The sequence below is a fragment of the Hyposmocoma kahamanoa genome, unplaced genomic scaffold (assembly GCF_003589595.1).
Source record: "Hyposmocoma kahamanoa isolate Upper Pololo Valley unplaced genomic scaffold, ASM358959v1 130, whole genome shotgun sequence".
Lineage (NCBI taxonomy): Eukaryota > Metazoa > Arthropoda > Insecta > Lepidoptera > Cosmopterigidae > Hyposmocoma > Hyposmocoma kahamanoa.
Genome location: NW_020653462.1, coordinates 293,056 through 314,162, shown reverse-complemented (window position 1 = coordinate 314,162; position 21,107 = coordinate 293,056). Strand labels below are relative to the sequence as shown.

The window sequence follows — 21,107 nt, the reverse complement described above, 5'->3', positions numbered from 1 at the left end:
TCAACTTTGATTCGTAAACAACAACCGGTAAGTAAGTACCATGATAACTCGAAAGGAACTCGAACGGTAATAAACCTGTCTAACAAGGTACTGACTGAACCAGCAATTAATGCCCTGGAAAAAGGATTAAATTTTGCGCCTACCCCAACGCGCATTCCAACTGAAAAAGTCATATGTGGTGTTGAAGAAGCCATTGTGTGTAATAGGGTGCCAGCTAGTGATGCTGAAACCTTACGTCAAGACGTGGCTGTAGCCTTGCGACACGCTCGTCTACCACCAAAAAACATGAGTACTCAGGAACTGATGGCTGTAAAAGAACTTAGGGCTGATACAACAATTATAGTACTGAAGGCAGACAAAGGAAACGCCACTGTGATTATGGACGTTGAAGAATACGACCGTAAAATAAAAGCTTTACTGGAGGATGGCATGACATACAAACATGTAACATACAACTCGACTGCCGGAGTGAAACGACAGACTGATGCCATTATTACTGAATGTAGGAGCGCTATCTCAGTTGATATTGAAAAACAACTATTACGTCCACGTATCGTCCAACCGCCGAGGTTTTATGGTTTGCCAAAGATCCACAAAACTGACGTACCATTACGACCAATAGTGAGTCAGATAGACTCACCCACGTTTGAATTGGCAAAATATGTGTCTCGTACACTAACACCTCTAGTAGGCAAAACGAACTCTTTTGTGAAGGACTCCAGGCATTTCATTGAGATCCTAAACAGTACCACAGTTAACGAGAATGAGACAATGGTTAGTTATGACGTTGAGTCTCTTTTCACAAACGTACCAATAAAGGAGTGCATCGACGTTATCAAAGTGAAACTTCAAGAAAATAACATCCCAATGAAGATTGCTCAATTACTTGAACATTGCTTAAACACGAGCTACTTCCTGTATAATGGCCAATACTACCTTCAGATTGATGGTGTAGCGATGGGCAGTCCCGTTGCTCCCGTTGTTGCCAACATTTGGATGGAACACTATGAACACACCACCATTCTGTCAGCACCATCAACAATAAAATTATGGAAGAGGTATGTTGATGATGTATTTTGCATAATGGAAGGAAAGGAGCAACATATACAAAATTATTTAGCACGTCTTAATAACACCCATAACAAAATGAAGTTCACTTGTGAAATTGAGAAAAATCGCGCACTTGCATTTTTGGATGTATTGGTCAAAGTCCGACAAGACGGTTCACTCGGTCATTCTGTGTACAGAAAACCAACTCACACGGACAAATATTTACATGCCACTTCACATCATCACCCAAAACACCTACATTCGGTCGTCAGGTCATTAACCAATAGAGCTTATGATCTTTGTGATTCACACCACCTACCACAGGAACAGGAGCACGTTAAGACGGTTTTGCGACAGAATGGATACAAAATAAAAACATTTAAACCAATACACAAAAGGAAGAAGCAAATTGACGTACAGAGACTACCAGTTTTTCTGCCCTATGTACAAGGGGTGACAGATAAAATAGCCAGGTCGCTAAGGAAGTTTTCCATAAAAACTATTTTCACCCCCTTAACCAAAATAGGAAAAATGTTACGTTCACCAAAAGACCACCTTCCTTTACAAACACCGGGTGTCTATAAAGTGAAGTGCAGTTGTGGGAGCTCGTATATCGGTCAGACTAAACGAACAATTGTCGATCGTATGAAGGAACACATCCGAGCAGTAAAAAACAATGATGCACAGAAGTCGGCTATAGCACAACATCTCACACAGACTGACACTAACCACTGGATCGAGTTGCATAGCCCCCAGGTACTCTCGACAGAACGTCACTACATACCACGGTTGGTACGAGAAGCCATCGAGATCACGAAGTACAAAACATTTAACCGTGATGATGGTTTTAAACTGTCCAGTGCATGGAATCCGGTCCTTAGTGCGTGCAGTAATAAAAACAAAAACACCTCGAGTTCAGTTTCGCATGTGGATACAGTGAGTGTGGTTTGTGTGAAAAAAGTGAGTGACAATGGTAACGCCACAACAAATCGCGATGAAGGTAGTCGTCGACAGCGCAAGAGGGTAGACAGATATGTCTGATCATAAAGCTGTCATCTGCCGGCGTCCAGTCAACCCGTGACCATGGAGCGTGCAACCGTTCCGAAATATCGGGAAAATAATAAGAAGTCATACCGTGGTAAGAAACCTAATACTAGTGATAATCATTTAGTGAATAACCACGAAAGTCTTAAAATCTATATAATTATATAGTCAGTTCAATATTAAATTTTAAAAGAAAAGTGTTCTTTCCTTTTTGAAGAAAGCTAGTGGCAAAAACTGTAAAGACGGCTTGGGTTTAATTTCTAAGGGTAGTTTCACAGCTATGCGTACGGTCCGTACGGACTGTCCGCCTGCGGACTTTCCTCATGCGTAGAATCCGCAGTGCTCTAAATCGAGTACTTAATTTAGTGCGCATATTCACGGAAGGTAGTCGTCTACAATAAAAGCACGGGAGCTGTGCGGAGTTCACGCGGAGCAATCCGTACGGAGCAATCCGCGTCACTGTAAAACCAATGTTCTAACGCCACACGTGTTACTCCGCACCGTTGCTCCGCGCGGACGGTTCGCAAATAAATTCGCACTGCTTTGAAACCAGCCTAAGTTATGTACATTTGTTAACGTAGCAATATCTCTCTCTTACGGTAAAGATTTCTTTTTTGTGATACCCATCGATGCGACGAACAAGTGCGTACGCCTGATGGTAAGCGACACGTCTGTCTATAACAGCAGTAGTGCTACTCAGAACTTTTAATCACAAATAACAAGAAATAGGTAAAGTGGCAGTATTTCCGTGCTGGTGAAATTACAAGCACATGAGACTTGTTAACTTATATCTCCAAGTGACAGGCGTAGTGGTAATATCCCTCAGGTCTTTGCGATTTAAAGCTCCTGGTGGCACTGAATCGTTTAACACGAGGCGCGTTACTTGTTCGTCTCGTGACCATGGGACCTGTAAACGGCCCGAAACGTTGGTTTGTTTGAAAAAACAAATATACGCGATTTAAATCCGGAAAAATAATTTAATTAAACACTCAAATTATATAAATACTGAAGTCGTAGGATGCAATTAGGAGTATTTATTTTGAAAGTAATTATATTAATGCCAGACTGCCACGCAGAGGCCCCAGGTTCGATTCCCGGGCCCGGAGAAATATTTGTATGGCCTACATTTATTTCTCTCGTGAGTTTGGGTGTAATTTGTGGTTGACTATGTGTGCGTCCATGGCATCCGCGACACAGGGTTTCCCTAGTGCGGGGCTATGTTGAGTGTGTGCGTTATTAAGTTTTTATTATTATTGATATTTTAATTTTGTGATTACCAATTAGGCCGCTAGAGGTCACGGTTAGAAAAGTTGTAAGATTTTGGCCGGGGAATTAAAAAATGTCTTGTCGAGCGGTTTGGTGTAAAAGGAATAAAATGGATTCCAAGTACTACTGTGTGTTTTTCAGCACTTTCCCCCTGAGTTTTATTAATATATTTGTTTGATGGATTTTTCGCTTTCCTCGTCAACTTGATTTGAACCTTCATTTAAATTTGAATTTAACGACTTTTGTGATACAAGAGCAAAAGTTTTTTATGAGTATATTCTGAACCAATAACAGTATGATTTGCTTATCTATGAAAATAAAGATTACTTGAGTTTATGTTTGATGTCGTCTTTCAATGAATCACTGTAGTTTTGTAAATAAATCAAAATTTTGGTTTGAAAGTAAATGGTTTTGCATTATCTCGTCTTACAAATGCACAATCAAGGCAAGCTACTCGACTATTCGCATGCAAATCGTATGTAAATGGATGCATTCTGTGCGGTGTGCATTGCGCCGCGCCGGGTGTAAGCGGCAAATGCGATGTCTGACACGCGCCTTTCAATCTACGAGCTCGCCGCATTAGGAGCTTCGAATTCTCGAAATAGCGCTAGGAATCCAGGCGAGAATTCCTTGATTGATAAAGACAATGGAACTCAATTTTGTTGCCGTGGAATTCGAATGTATGTATGTAGGGTAAGATCAAGAATATCTGCTGAGAATATTTTAAACATCAATTTACATTTGAAAAAAATATTCCACCTCTGGTATGACTCTGGTATACACCTATGACTCTGGTTTCGCGCACTTTCAATAAAACTTGGCAATTAGATGTAATTTCACGAACTTTTGGGGTTGGCTTTTTTTATATCACAAGTTATAATTATTTTATACAGGACATGTTAACGGGATCAGTCGTCAGTGGTAAAGCGTCATTATTATATTGAATTAATATAAGCATTACGACACAAAGGAAAGTAGCTTAAGATGAGTCACCGGATGAAAGCACGAAAAACTGTTTTGTTTGATCAAACGGTTTAGGTATTTACTAATAATTAACTAACTGTCTTACAAAAAATATACGATACACCTAAGGATATGGTTTAAAGAATGTGCTAACGTGTTACACGATAGGATGTACTTTATCCGAAAATCCTGAAACCTGACTAAAATAAAAGTTTGAAACGAATTGTTTAAGAATAAATTATCTAACTTTGTGCATAATTTTCACATAGATATTTGTCTATAAGCACTACATGAGAACATTTAGAACCTGCTAATTTTTGGTTTTCAACTGAAGCCCTATTAGTTATTAAAGTCACGTTTATCCCAAAATGTTCAAACTGCCTAGCGGTTTGACCGGATGCCGCGCAGGCCGCTGTCTCCTAAGTCACCATCGGGCGCTTGTCGACATTGAATCTGTATCATATTTTCTCCGTCTATTCTTATTTTATTCATATAAATTTACACAAATTTATGAATAAGTATAAGAAAACGTTATGGACGCTGAGAAAAAGATAAGTTTAAACAAAGGATAGCTCGTGTGATTGATTATCTATGAATATGACACTTCATTTTACATAATTTGTTTTCAAAGATAAATTATTGCCTAGATTGTAAACAGATAAGATAAAAACACAAAGGACGATGTTGAATGCGGCTTTTGTGGAAATAATTATATTTTATGGACAGTAGAGTTATAATTTTCTTGTAAGTTATTAATGCACGTAAAACTTTATGAGCCTCAGCATTAAAAAACAATGTGACTAAAATAAACAAGATTGTTGTTTGAAGTGATCATATCACTTCTTTCCTTGTAACATGTTCTGAGCATAACGAGCACAATTTCATTAATGAACTTAATCATGTTGTGATTAATTCCATTAAGTGTCTTAATCGGCTAACTTGACTAAATTTAACGTTTTTCAGTATGAAATAGTGAATCGACTAATGACTTTTTCATATACTAAAAGTACCAGAACGATGAAGTCAACTCTGTAACAATACCTAGAACTGACATTAGAACACGGGAATAAAACGCGAATAAACAATTTTATAGGTATTTTCAGCCAGGTTTCACTGGCCGTGGTTACAGGCTAACAGTTCAAAACATCTGGATAATAGCTAAGTGTGAAAATTAAGTAGTAGTAGAGTTCGTCCAGGGTAGTACTGCCATACCGTAAACGCCGTATTATCTTGCACCAGGATAATGCCAGTTCTTACACGGCCAGACAGACAAATGAATTTTTGAAGGTGAACAACGTTGACCTTATGAGCCATCTCGCGTACAGTCCCGACTTGGCACCTTGTAACAACTGGCAACTTTTATATATAACTTTTTTTTAATATTTATTTCCAAAAATTAAGAACCAGTTACGCGGTCAACGATTTTCATCACCTGACGAGGCTGTCGAAGAGTATGAATACTATGTTTCAGAGATTGTCACGGAGCAGTGGCATAAATGTTTTCAAAATTGGTTCATTAGTAGCAACTTCAAGTAATAATTTAATCGCCTTGTGCTTGATTCCATTCAGTATATTGATAGGTTTGATTAAATTCGATGTTCGGTAAAAATCGTTATTACGCGATCGGAAGTGTTTTTTTTTCAACGCCGTTATAAATTGTAGTATCTGTTCAAGGGTTTATATGTAGTTGAAAGAATAAGAAATCTTTTTTCCCATGGGACTACTTTTAATTGACCTTTCACCTCTCACTTCTTCTTGTCGAGTCAATGACAAAAACCAATAAAACAACAAACCGGTGTTTAATTCCGTTGGCCGAGTGAGCAGGTCTTGGTCTATCGCTGCTGTTGTCATCAATTTTCGTAACGATTATCAATTGAAGAAAGAAAATTAATAATAAAAAACAAATAGCTTGAAGACAATGGTATTTTTGTTTTGCTTATAATGAGATTACAGGATCACTGTGACAGTGTCGTAAATTACATACGAATGTCGGCCGAAACTGGATGGTTGGACTATATGAGGAAAACGGTGGTTACCGTGCATCCTGCGGCGTATGTTCAAAGAGAATACAAATTAACTATTAGCGGACCAGATCTTGTAAGTTAGGTAACTAATGTTTAAGTTAATTTATAATACTCTAGATGAAAGAAATTGTAGGAAGTGAAGATAGTGTGCGCAGGAAAGAGACTAAAGTAAATATAGCTAGTTTCTTAAAAGATTTAGCTCGTGTAACCAAGATACTTGTTAGGATCTTCCGGGTATGTGGAAGTCCAATATTATATTCAGTCTCTTCTAAGCTTAGTGCACAATACTGGGCCAAAAACTAAGTTAAAAACTCATCAGCAACGTCAGCAGAATGACAACGAAAGCCAAATAGAAATTAGAAATTCTTAACATATTAGAAACTCATTCTGAAGGACGGGTTTCAGAATTGTATTGACATCCATACAGACGTGTGTTGAGGACGAGCCGGATTGACAGGGTCACGAATGAGGAAGTCTTGCTACGCACAACTAAAATCAGAGAACTCCTACTGACCATCAGATGAAGAAAAACTGCTTATCTAGGTCATGTCATTAGAGGTCACAGATACAGCTTGCTACATTTACTTTTGATGGGAAAGGTTGCTGGAAGGATGAAAGTAGATCGCAGAAAAAAGGCATGGCTTGATAATGTTAAAGAATGATCAGAAGTTGCGAGCTCAGGCAACTTAGTACACCTCGTGCGAGATCACGGGCACTATTTAGAATTGGTGGCCAAGCTTCACTAGTTGCAGGCACTACAAGAGAAGAAGAAGATAGACATCATATAACTTTAGCTCGTAGTTAGCGTTGAATAGCCTTATTTACCTATGTGTATTATCATCATTGTCCACATCTTCACCTGTAATCGCCATTGTAGATAAACGTTAGCTTATCAAAAAAATTCGTCTGCCTAGTTCAATTTTTTGTTCCAATGTGTAAATTAGAAACTAAAGCTGTGAAAATAAATTGGGTAATAATTTACTAGGGTAATTCCAAAAAAGGGTAAAGAGCCCTATTCCAATAATGCCCTAGCCATCTCTCAGAGAGAATACAAATTAGTTGTTAGCAAGATACGTTGTCCTGTTCCTTATTTGGCCATGACTATTTTATTAGTTGCGTCGATTAGTGTCGCGCTATGGTTCGTTGGGAATTATATTAAATGTAAAATATGCTTCTAGATAAACGAATAGATGGATAAAGATTGATAGAGTACTTCTCCATCTAGTGAAGGTAATCAGATAGCCACACAAAATTTCTTGTCTCTTGAAAGGCGGAATACGTCAGCTAGAATAGTAATGCCAGTCTATCCTCTGACGCCACGTAGCGTAACTAATAGGCTGTCTGAATATCTTCTGTTATTTCCTTTCTTTATAGATTCTTTCTTTATAGATTCTTTATGTCCTTTCTTTATAGACTTTTTTATTTTATCAAGTGATGAGATGAACAAATATTGCGGTTGGTGATAAGCAATAGATCCACCCACAACAGTTACAGTGCCACTCAGACTTCACATGCCACATGACGTTTTAACTACCATGATATTAATATATTTTTTGTGAAAATACTCCACCAGTTTGTTATCGATACATAGATCGAACAAATGGAGGAAAATTCCTTCAATCTGACTGTACTCGAGCCAGCGTCTGCTGCCTCACCGTGGCCACGTGGCAAAGATTTGAATTGGTAGTCTATATATGTTTAAAATAGTTTAGTCGACTGTATCTTCACTGGAATATATACAATGGACGTTTACTCCAACGAAATGATGAAACGACAACAATTTTAAAGACAGCCACAAAATGAGCGGAGAAAATTTGCGGCATTGTTTTAGCGTCATATGTATCACTAACAGATGGTTGGATATGGGTCAACTCTTCTTTGTGTCGTCTATACAATGTATTGATTTGCATTCTCGCTATATTTATTCTATTTAAGTCAATATAAATTTTATTATAGTCATTCTATATCCGAAACTGATCCCAAATCACTAAAAAAATAAATCGACGTATTTTAAAATTAATTGCGGTAAACAAATTTGATCCAAAGGTCATCGACTTGCACGGCATTGGCACTTGCAAAAATGTTGAACAATGACCTTAAATGCATAGAAAGAAACGCATTTTAGATTTATTTCGCGGTGGGGGCGGGTAGCGACGGGCAGGGTAGTGTCGTATCGAGCGCGTGATTGGTAGATCAGTTGACCTTGCTTCCCGTACTGACTGCGTCTACGTCACGCTGACATCCCGCATAGGTACATTCTATCCTAGTCTGTCACGAAATGCCATGTGGTTTAGTAAGTAGACAAGAGTTAGTAGTGCAAAAAAAGAGTTAGTAGTACAAGTGCGTGTCTATTCTTATGGCACGATGTGAAACGTTTAGTTTACGTGAAGGATACGTGTGTCGAAATTTCTGCTTTCAAAGCTGTGGAGTCTAATGTTGAAAGGAAACTCACGTGTGAATCTCTGCAGCTGTGGAGCTAGGTACTTCTAGCAATACTTTCATGTAACCTAATGTTGGTATGTACCAAATCTAATGTTACAAAAACCTTTTTTCTGTCAACTTTTCTAATTAATGTAAATGAATAGTAAATTATAACAATACTAGTACATAATTATAATTTAAAAAATAGGTGAATAAGCGATCGAGAAAGATTACGTGTCGCTCGGTGAAGTGGGTGGCGGGGTCACTGCCCTTGCGTGGTGCATATGACTTCCAGATAATTTTGAAGAACTTTACTAGGTATAATTAGCCAGAATATTGAACAATATATTTTTTAAATATTTTTAGACGATTTGGTTTTATTTATTATTTGTGTACACACCAAGTGACAGGACGAACAAATCGTGTGCTTAGTGGTAAGTGACACGCCTATCCTTACCTTGAAATTTCGTGGAATTACCTCCATTTGACAAGTTTCATTGAAATCGGTTACCGGAAAATGCGCGAAACCGGATTCATTATTTATGCTCAGGCCACACTGGCGCAGAGTCGAAGCGTCGCGACGCGTCCAGTTTTTCAAATGACGCTCGCATTAGCGTGGCAGGAACACAGTGTGGTCGGAGTCTGACGCCTCACTGCGCGCAAGGAACCCACGACGACGCGCGAAATCGCTCGACTTTAACCAAGCGTCGATGCGTAATTCCATATTTGCATAACACAAATTAGTACCTTAATAATGTGAAAATAGAAATGAATAGCATATTCATTCATAAGCGAAAAACTTGACGCGTCGCCGCCGCGACGCTTCGGCACACCACCACGCTTCACGCACCAGTGTGAGTTGGGCCTTAATTTGCCAAGTTGTTTTGGTGGAGTAGAAAAGAAGCGGTTAAAAAGGATGGGAATGTCATGGAGCAGGAAATTTCATATTATAGTGTGTGCGCAGTATGACAGTAGTAGTGGTGCAGTATGTGTGAAGGTATGTGTTGTACGTAAGTGTTACATGAAACGGAAAATGTTATCTGTTATTAATTGTATTACATAGCAATCTAGAAGATGAATGAGCAACGTCTATAGAAATAACGATAATTTTATGTCGGTATCTATATGCTTTGTGATATAAAAAAGTACGATTTTTCGATCGACCCCAGGCGTTGGGGATTTACGTTCTTAAGTCCTATTATTATTAACTTATCAGGTGCACATTGATTACATTTAGTTAACAAAAATTAATACCAACGACCATTGACCTTCAATGCCAACGACGATTGAAATATTTCGAGCTTATAATTGACTGTCACTGTCAAATAGGACAGGCATCAATGACCAGTAGGGCTAGCATGACAGGGCGCGACTAGCGCGAGAGCTACATGAAGTGCGAGATCTCTATGCGAGAATAGCACTATCTCGTGCTTTATGACGCACTCGCGCAAGTGGCGCCCTGTCGTGCTAACGCTACAGGATTTCCTCTACGAGTTGCTTGGATTGTATTATTGAGAATAACACATACTGTTTCACGTCCTAACTAAAGGAGGCAATTTACAAACATTTGCACGTGCCCCTTTCCAGCACAAATTTAATAAGCTATTCCACGGTATCCAGGATGCTTTCCAACTACAACAGCCTGAATATTCGTTGTCATCAGGACAAAGTTGTTGCGACCCACTAGGCAGATATTGGTAGTGGAAGGTAAAACTTTTTGATTAGATGGGAACAATAACAATAAAATGTAATGTTAATAGAATAATTTTTAAATTAGTAGTGAAGTACTGCCACCTTACCTATTTCTGCCGCCATGCAGTAATGTTAGCATTACCGTGTTCCAGTTTTGAAGGGTAAGGGTGCTGGTGAAATGACAGGCACATGGGACTTGTCAATTTATATCTCAAGGTGCCGGGCGCAGTGGCAGTGCCCCACAGATCTTTGCAATTTAAGGCTCTGAGTAGCACTGCAACTTTTATGGACAATTATGTCATAGTTACATGCCACCATAGTGATTCGAATCGTCTTTCTTCAATTGAGAAGCCACCGTTCACTCACAAAGTAACTACAGGTGTGTGTTTTGTAGGTATATTATATTTCTTAGTAGGTATTTTAATTAATATTTAAACAATTGACAAACGTCATTTCTTTGCATATTTGCACATGTGTTCGTGTATAGTTTTAATAATAAAGGCTCTTTGTATTCATACTATACTGTTGTGATAATAGTGAAGCGTTCAAAGAGAGTTCATACTAAGCAAGACCTTTTTTGGGTATTACATTCTAAGATAAAATTTAATTAATGTCTTTTTCAAAATGTCTCAGCCATTTCGAAAAAGATCTGCGAAATAAAAATAGTAGCAATAAGAATAAAATAATATTTTTGTATTAATTCTATTATCTTTTATCTAATATTCTATTAATCTATTAATTCTATAAGACTCGGTGTGCGAATATTTGAATCCGAGAAATTTTTGGCAAAAAAATGTAATGAATGATTTTGACTTTTTAAAATTTTGCAGACGTATTCTACACATGAAATAATAAAAGCAAGGTTTTGCGATTTTCTGAAAAAAAAAAAAAGTATGCAGTAAGTTGCAAGATATCATAAAATACGTCATTCAGGCGTATATTCAAACAACTGGAATTGGAATGGAATGAAACAAGTTTTTTGCTTCTAAAACATTTGTTTTTCAAATAAACCAATAAAACATCAAACTGGTGTTAAATTTTCTTAGTCCAGTATGCAGCCACCTCTGTCTTTATCTGGTCGGACACAGTGGGCACTAGAGTACGTGAAACATATTTTGTGTGGGGGACCCGCACGTACAATGGTTTTGAGTCAGGTGGATCTATCCCTATTCCACCATGTTGTCTCTACATCGGTCAACGTGTATTCTGAGGCAGTTCAGGGACTCTCATATTGACCACTGCAGCTCGTGCCCGAGAAGGATTGTTGGAACTTGATTTTATCACGGGAATAACTGTATCGTGGTTAAAAAAAATTAAAGTATTGAGTTTTTTTTTCATTTATTTGGATCAAGAAAAAGTAGACACAGTGTTACAACTATTTTTTTTACAGTAGATATATAATGATTGTGTCACCAACACCGTTAACCACTAATAACTACAATAAAAAATTAGAAGTGGTGATGTCTTTTAATAATAAATAACTACAGAATAATAAGGAATTCTTAGGTTTTCGCGATTGCTACACATAGGAAATGAAACTATTTTTCCGGATTGTAATCGCGTATATTTGTTTTTTCAAACAAACCGACGTTTCGGGCCCTTTACAGGTCCCATGGTCACGGTTGACTGACCATGAAACAAATATACGCGATTTAAATCCGGAAAAATAGTTTCATTAATAATAAGGATTTTTTTCTGAGTGTTCGATCTTTGTATTAATAATTGTAACAAAAAAGTGGAGTAATTTCACAAAAAATAATTGAATATCAATTCAATAAAAAAATAAAATAAAGAATAATAATTATTTATAAAAAAAAGTATATCTTGTACAATTCAAACCAATAAAATGTTTGATACTCTACATTTACTGATATACGAGTATGCATAGTAATATTAAGTTATCGACATCTCTACTCTAGTCAGGCGCTGGTAGCTGTAAACGTATCTTGGCAGAGTGAAGAAAAACTTTTATGGATTTCTCATACAAAAGGAAAAAAGTCTAAAAACCAAAAACAAAGATCAGCAACAAGCACATCGAAAAATTCGAGTCTGTTGTTTCGTTCCAAAGCTCCCAAAGGCGCCGTTCGAATCCAGCCGGGACAATTTCTTAAAGTGTTTGATCTTTGTTTTAATAAATAGTGATTACATTTTTAAATTTGCGCTTCATATTATTAATTCGTTGAATATGACGTAGCTTCACTTTTTCTTTTGGTTCGATCAACATAACCTATGTACTATCGGTCGTCTTTTTCCACGGTTGCCTTTCACTTTTCTTCAATCAGGTTTTTAATGAAGTCGTCATCGCTTAAGACAGCCCATCGTTTTGGTTTCAATTATTTTCAAGACGTTTCCGTTGGCCTTCACTCTTGATAGTACCTCATCAAATTCGTAAGTCAAAACAGCACATTACACCTTGAAAATGTCACATTGATTCTTCTTCATTTTTTTTTATTAAAAATAAGTGCGCATCCTTGACCTCCATCTCGCCTGATGGAAAGTGACGATGTAGCATGCACACCTAAATAATGCCTATTCACTCTCGCCTTGAAAAGGTCCAAGTTTTAACGTTCGGGGAATACGTCCGCAGGCAGGGAATTCCACTCTCTAGCCGCTCGCCATATAAATGTGGAAGCGAAACGCTTTGTGCGATTCCTGGGAATAACCACAACATAGGGGTGGAATGTAATAAAATGCAATGTGTTGGAAAAATTGCAATTAGCGGTGGAAAATAGTAAATTACTATTCGAATTCGTAAGTTTTCGCTAATGAAATAATTTTTTGTTCATCTAAATCGCGTGTGTTAATTTTTTCAAACAAACCTACGTCTCGGGCTCATTACAGGAGGTCTACTCACATTCTCCGTCCGACATCCGTCCGAAGCAATTATTGTCAAATAAGTAATACTCGACCAAATTGAAAGACGCATGATGCAAATGAATCTTCATACTTGACATTTTGTTTTGATTTGGTAGAGTATTAGAGATGAAACGAATAGTGATTTGGCCGGATACCGGATATCCGGCAAGCACCTAGGCTGGATAGCCGGATATCCGGTCGATGGATATCTGACCCACTGCCGTAAGCATGTCGCGACCGGTTTACATCGCGCATCACCGTGATTGGTTGATTAGTGAATGATTGCACTTTCAAAATTGATGATTTAATTTGTTGTGGTCACTTAGTTTTTATAAAAAAGATTAATTTATTTGATAATACAAACAAATGTATAACAGGAAAATATTAACAGTAAAAACAATGCCAAAGTTGGACCTATTTTTGAAAATAAATATGACCAATTTTTACCACTTAATGCAGAAAAACTGTCTTCATTTGCCTTTATTGAAATTTGAGTATACAACATTTACAGATATCGTTATCTTTAACTTCGTAGTTCTTTCAGTTATAAGTAATAAACAGATCGTCAATGATCCTGTAGTTGCTGTAGGTTCTATTACAGTCATCTTTAATCAATAAATCAATTTATTTGGCGTAATGATTAAGAATTTTCTCAGTTTTAAATATCCGGTATCCGGCCGGATATTGGTCTACTATCCGGTTTAGTAAAAATGGGCCAGATACCGGATTGTTACCGGACAACCGTTTCATCTCTGTTACTTATTTCACAGTCATTGTTTCGGACCAAAAGACGAAGAGTAGATCCACTGATCCCATGATCACGGCCGACCGTCTATGACATGATAGAGTCACTTTTTTCTTAAAATTCTTATTCACTTTTCTAATCTAGACAATAATTTTGTACGTTTAACAGTTACATAAAACAATTTGTTAAAGTCATTATGAGTGTCCCTGTTGTTTCTGATGCTTATGAATGATCATTAAAGCGTGAAACAGAGAGCGGGTGCAGGTCGGGTGCGGGTCGGGTGTGCGTCGGGTCGGGATCGTGGCGGGTGCGTAAAATACCATTAGTAGTATATATATTTCAAAGTTGATAGAAAGTGACGGAAAAATTACATTTTATTGCATTCGATTCGACTCTACTACACAGTTCCAGTTAGTTTGAATGAAATTGACAAGAAAAGCGATCAAGATTCGTAAGGCAGATTGCCTACTTTATGTTACCAAGTTACGGGACGAACAAATCGTTCGTCTTGTGTTAAGCGACAGGCCTGTCTTTATTTTTTTTTTTATAATAAACGCTAGTTTGGTTTTTCATTCAATTTCATTTTAATATTTAGGTAAAACTCACCCTCTTCAATATTTAGGTTAATCCCTTTAAAGGGTCTTTTGTCTGTTGAACTCCCCTGCATTTGCGAACCCTTGGCTTCTAATTCACGCATGCGCATTACGAACGTACTAACGTGGCGGAATCTGAATATAACCTTTATTTTAATTTAAAATATGTCAATATAGTTTTAAAGTACATTTTTTATATTGTTACTTATGTAAGTGAATATAGTTTTAACTTATAATATCTACAGACGAAGATAAATACATTTTTGTACACCCGTAAATATCGTGATGTTTTATTAAGAATTCTTGAATGAAATTTTGTATTTCTCGTCAATATGTTTATTGAATATGTGTTGTACTTACCTGTAATTTATATCCGAGGCTTCGAAGACAAAAACTGATCCGTACATGCCCGCCAAATAAATGGGAAACAACAACAACGCATAGTTCACAATATTATATCGCCCAAAGGATCCAAGCTGCTTCAAAATTGTGTCCAAGCCTATAGGAGAGTCCTTCGACATATTTACAAATATTCTATTAAAAAATGTCGTTAAAAACACTACTTTATTACAAAAATATAATTATTTTATTCAAAATTCACTATCTCCAAAGCGAATGTTGACTTTGACATTTCTTAAAGAAACAGCGCATGCGTATTGAAAAGATTTCACAGAGTTTTCGTTTCGCGCTTAAATTATCCGAAATTCAATTTCATAACGATCTATTTTTGAAAGTTGCAGAAACGTGCGATTGCAACGAAAGCGCGCGAACATATGTTCGCCGCAACCTTTTAAAAATAAACACACAGATATCATTATCGCTGCACCAATGCGCGACAGAGTCAGATACAATCCCTTGAGTGTAAAAGGGTCGAATACATTTCTGTCAGTTTGACTTTCAAAAAATATTTTATTAGTTACATTGATATAAAATATTAGTCTAAAATAAATTTCATATGTTGTTGAGAACGCTCTACTAGTTAAAAGGGGTCATAATTATGTTTCATAATTTGGTTTAAAAAAAACTGATATTCCATTGGATTGTTGTTCATTTTAACGTATTTGTATTCTCGTACAACAGCGACAACGTAATATGAGTTCGTAATCCACGTAGAGTTCAAGTTCAAGGGGTCGTAAACTGTTTTGTTTAGTTTGAATATAGCGCTTGGCAACCGTTAAAGAAGAAATATTACTTATTTTGTTCTACTCCGTCAAAAAACTGTTACTATTCGGAACTCATATTTAGGTATATTGCAGGATCAAACTAATGATGTGACTTTAAAAAAATACAAAATTTATCCAGTTCTTAAGTTTTTGCGATTGTTATATAGGAAATGAAACTATTTTTTCTGATCATAAATCGCCTATATTTGTTTTTTCATAGGCAGTGTAAAGAGAAACGTTGGTTTGGGTAACCTATTACAAACCATTTGGGTAACCTATGATATATACAAACTCGAATTTTTATTCTGAAATAACGTATGTTCGAATTTTCATTACACCGAAAACCGAATTATAATGAAACTGTTGTTCTTTCAGGATATGTTGGATGTTTATCGCAAAGACACGATTAGGTTAAGTTAGGTTAGGTTAAGTTAGGTTTAAAAAAAACATTTTCCTCTTAAAATTACTTTCGAGGTTATGAAAATTCGAGCAAACGTTATTTCTGGATTATGTCACTTCGGACTACTGGTAGGTCTAAACAAATATACAGCGATTAATCGAAATTAATCGCGAGCACCAGGCATATACTCAAAATAATGCAGTGTTTCTTTCAAAAGACTGGCCGGTTATTTTAGTTTACGTTAAATTTTTTATTTTCAAATTAGTGAAAACAAAACGTTTGTCGGCTCTCATTTTTTTCGTTCATTTGTTTTAATGTCCTAGTAATACTGTTTCGAGTGGTGCGAAATACTTGCGAAGGTTTTTTTTTATACATTAAACTTTGATTTCATGAATGTTAAACTGTGAAAAACATGTATAGTGTGTGTAAAAGCGTCTCTAATAGATATCTATTATCTTAACTATATCTAAGGAAGTGTTTTCATGGCAATATACATTTATATATTTTTATATTTTTTGCTTTCATATTTTTATTCGAATTTTCACATCTTACGAGCAGTATAAAAGGTATACATATATACGACTATTAAAGGAAAATGTTTGCTTAAGTAAGACCGCGCGTTTTACTCAGTACGACAAAAACATCAGGTACGGCAGTTAGTGAGTAGATGGAGTAGTATGATCTTTACATATTCTTGCCCTTGTTTTCCCTGGAGGGCTGCTTTAATTGGCCCCTGGCGGATTTTAGCAAAGAGATAGGGCGTTATTAAATGCGTCAAAAAGGGGTCACGTATGTGGAGATGGTCGCAGGGGCCTCGTCGATCGATCGGTCGTCAAAGGTGTCTACAAATGTGTTTGAATTTTGTCGTCCGTTATTGTTGCTCCATATAGATTGACGACCAATACGTGTCTATAGATCTGTTCGGTTCTTGACGATCGTTCTTGGAACACTGGCTCACTCCGCAGTAAAAATGTGTTTGCTTCAATGTTTGCGAGCAACACACACATCTGGATGCAGGCTTGAAACAATTTTAGCCCAATGTGACCCTTCAATGACGGAGGTAATAATCCACACAAAAGAGGTTTGTAGAGCTCTGCGGAATCTAGATGTGGGCAAAGCTTGTGGGCCTGATGGTATGCCACAGCATGCAAGATGAAAACAGTGCATTGCAAATGTGCAAGCGCAATGCGTGTCCAAATGTCGTGTAAAAAGGCAGTGGTGCCAACCCCTGTAATTATCGACCTATAGTGTATATTATTAAGTCAAATTGCAACTAACACTTTGGGTCCAACCTAAAAAATAAATGAATTATTGTTACAGAAATAACTCCTTGTGAAAAAGTTCGGCCAGGGAAGTATTGGCACCTTACCCATATCAGCCGCCAAGCTGCAATGTGAACATTATTGCGATCCGGTTTAGAAATGTAAGGGTGCTGGTGTAATTACAAGCATATGAAATCAAAATAATCTTTATTTCATAGGTAAGTATAATAATGATATTTCATGTATAATAATGATACTTGAAATCATCATATTGGTTAAACTCTACCGCTCATTCGTAAGGCAGATTGCTCTGGAAAGAATGAGCAAGAATCTCTGGGGGTTGCTCTTGGTAAATAACATTTGTAAGTACATATTCAACGTTTACAATATATGTATATATGTATACTCCCGAGTTTAGTTATCATCGAAGAAAAAGTTTTCTCCAGTTTTTAAATTCAAATTTTCAATAAGGACTTCAGGAAATGCAGTTTAGTATACCAGTTTCAAAGTTGCAAAATAGCATTTTTGAGCAAACAAGCATTGTTTAAGCTAAGCATTTAATATTGACAATGCAAGGTGGTTCGAATTATGTGTCTGAGAGTATTTTGTTTTCAAACATCACTACCTTCATGACCTAAACGGGTTACCTTTGTATAAAGTTTTTTTTTCAGTATAGTTTTAATCCTCGTGAATGGTAAATTTTGTATATCAACCGGAGTCTTGTTATAGAAGCGTATACGTTACTCGTTAAATGAAATTGTGACTTTGTGAAGACGACTATAAAGAACAGCTGGTTTATTTTTATTCCTCGTATTAACGTTATGTTTGTCACTATTTTTCATAAAGAAATTACTATTCTTCTTAACTGTGACGCTAGTGTAAAAATGTTAATTTCCTTCAACTTATATCTCAAAGATACTCTGGGGCCCAGGATGTAAATTGGCCTAACTGCATGTTTCTGCATGACAAAGATTTTGTTGATATCGGCCGTATTGCCCCGAAGCAAATGCCGTATGTCATTAGACTGCGAAAGTAGCTGAAGTACACAAATCTAGCGGTTTCGACGTCTGAAAGTTTCCGTATTTTTTTAATCGCGTACACTGCACAGCTGAGTCGTTTTAATAACTTACTTATATGTGGACCGCATTGCAATTTAGCATCTAACGTTATACCTAGAAGTACAACTGTATCCACAAGGTCAATTTTTCGTTTCTAACTACAATGTTTGTAACCGTCTCTCTAACGTTGGGATTGTCAACTTATATTTCAAGGTGCATCACAGATCTTTGCGATTTGAAGCTCTGAATAGCATTGCAACTGCTATGGATAGGCGTGTCGCTTATACCAGGCGAGAGAAATAAATGCAGGCCATACAAATATTTCTCCCGGCCCGGGAATCGAACCTGGAACCTTTGCAGTCCTGTCCGGCATGGTAACCGTTCGGCCACAGAGGCAGTTAAAACAAAGTTAAAGCAAAGCTTCAGGAAACGGCACCATTTGATAAAAAATCTACTTTTTGGGAATATAACTTGTGCCTTTTCAAGGCGAGAGTGAATAGACATTATTTAGGTGTGCATGCTACATCGTTGACCTGATTGCCACTTTCCATTAGGTGAGATGGAGGTCACATGCGCACTTATATTTTACAAAAAAAAACATGTTATAATAAAATAGATTTGCATGGTTTTTTTCATCACATTTTGTATTATTCAGCCAAATTTCAAATATCAAAAAGGTTGCCTAAAAACTGAATACCGAATAGCAGTTGAATATATGTGGCATCTCTACTATTCACTTTGCAACAGTTGCACGAATTAACCTATTAACTACAAAAGGAAGGCAGTAGCCGTTGGACAGTCTATGTAGAGTTTGCATCAATTGTAACTGTGTCATTATGTTAAATCGGAATTTATTTATTTACAATTTTCATTACATGCCAATTAAGAGTCTAGAAATATGTATATATATTTATTGAATTGCCACAAGGTTGTCTTAAATCTAGATACATAATTTTGAGCTTTATACATGTAAGTAATACCCTTTTGGGGCACTGCAACGTTAGAGAGAGCACACTTGGATTAATTACTTCTTTTGACTGTAATTAATTACATTTATTAAATGAAAAAAAAAAAATGCTGCTTATGATATTGTTTTTAATCGACTTCAAAAAAGGAGGGCTTCTCAATTTGACTGTATTTTTTGTATATGTTACGTGATTACTCCAATATTTGTAATAGATTTCGATGATTCTTTTTTGTTCCTGGTCCCACTCAAATTTTAGAAGAAAATATTCCACCTTTATGGGCGGCAAATGAAGGGATGGATCAGGTTTATTCAATTCCACCCACTTTCCGCTAACCGATTTCAATAAAACTTGGCAAATAGACGTAATTATACTTCTGAGGTCGGTTTTCTTTTCGTAAAAAAATTAAGATTATCATTATTGAATCATGGTGGTTTAAAAGGTAATGATATTCACCGAACATTTATTTTTTTTATTTTTTGCGTACCATGATATTGTGAAAATACTCCACTAGTTTGTTATTATTGGAACAAAGATAGATCGATCCCACTGAACTCGAATCAGCGTCTATCGCCTCTACATGGCTACCACTCAGCTGTGCAAATCTATATTATACCAGCAGATTTTACTAATTTCTCTACGTGCTTGTAATGGATCTTGGTATTAGTTTTAAACGGCTCTTTTGCCGTAGTGAAACCTTTGTGAATTTATGATACTAAAGATACTATTTACAAATTCCAATTATATGTATGTACTAGGGTACTAGATGCGGCGTTCCATACACACGCTGTGTTTCACTGATGTGTGGTGTGACACAACACTTCCATATCATGGATTAATAACCAACAGTAACCACACAACAACAGTGTAAAGATAATATGAATAAAATAGTTGCTATGGATACCACATGTAAATTTAAAAAATATAAAAAGAGATTACAGTATCGGCACGATATGATGGCCGTTTTGACAGATTACATTAGTGAGGTCAAATCTCAATTCATTATCGAAAATAATCTTAGTACAGAGTACTAAAAAAACCGACCTCAAATTGAGAGAAAAACGCCTTGAATTGGAGAAATAGCAAACTCAACCATTAAAATAATTGCTCCTAAATTAAAGTTAGGCGTTATTTATAAAAATGAATCTTCGTGCGTGAACAGCCATTCTTAGTGGTGGATGATTTTCTTCAAAATGAAATGGGACCACTATGGAAGTACCCCCTTTCCAACAAAAAAAGAATTATGAAAATTGGTTCACAAATACCGGAGTTATCGCGATATAAAAACTGATGTTTATTATCAGAGAGTTCTTACAAGACTAAGAGTCGTATTCTAGAACTCTACTCTATGCTCAAGTCAGGATTGCACTGGAAACACAAGCACTGGAAATACGACCCTAATGGCAGAGACTTGAGTATGATTTCGAGTGCTTTAAACCATACTCAAATCCTGACTTGAGCATTGAGTAGAGTTCTGGAATACGACCCTTAGACTAGATCAATGATTTTATGATACCGTGCCGCTTCATATCGCCAAACGTCAAAACGGCCATCATGGCCACACGGTCTAAAGTTACCTTTCCGCAAGGAAACGTATATAAAATA

The 21,107-nt window shown here is 36.7% G+C and overlaps 1 protein-coding gene across 1 annotated transcript in view; it reads right to left on the bottom strand.

Annotated features, from left to right (window-relative positions):
• Window positions 1–15,175, bottom strand: part of LOC113240320 (organic cation transporter protein-like) — a 59,355-nt gene extending 44,180 nt beyond the window's left edge. The window contains exon 1 of the mRNA XM_026477594.1: window positions 15,015–15,175. Within this exon, the coding sequence (XP_026333379.1) occupies window positions 15,015–15,175 (161 nt within the window). The remainder of the gene's footprint in view (window positions 1–15,014) is intronic.
• Window positions 15,176–21,107: the final 5,932 nt, after the last annotated feature.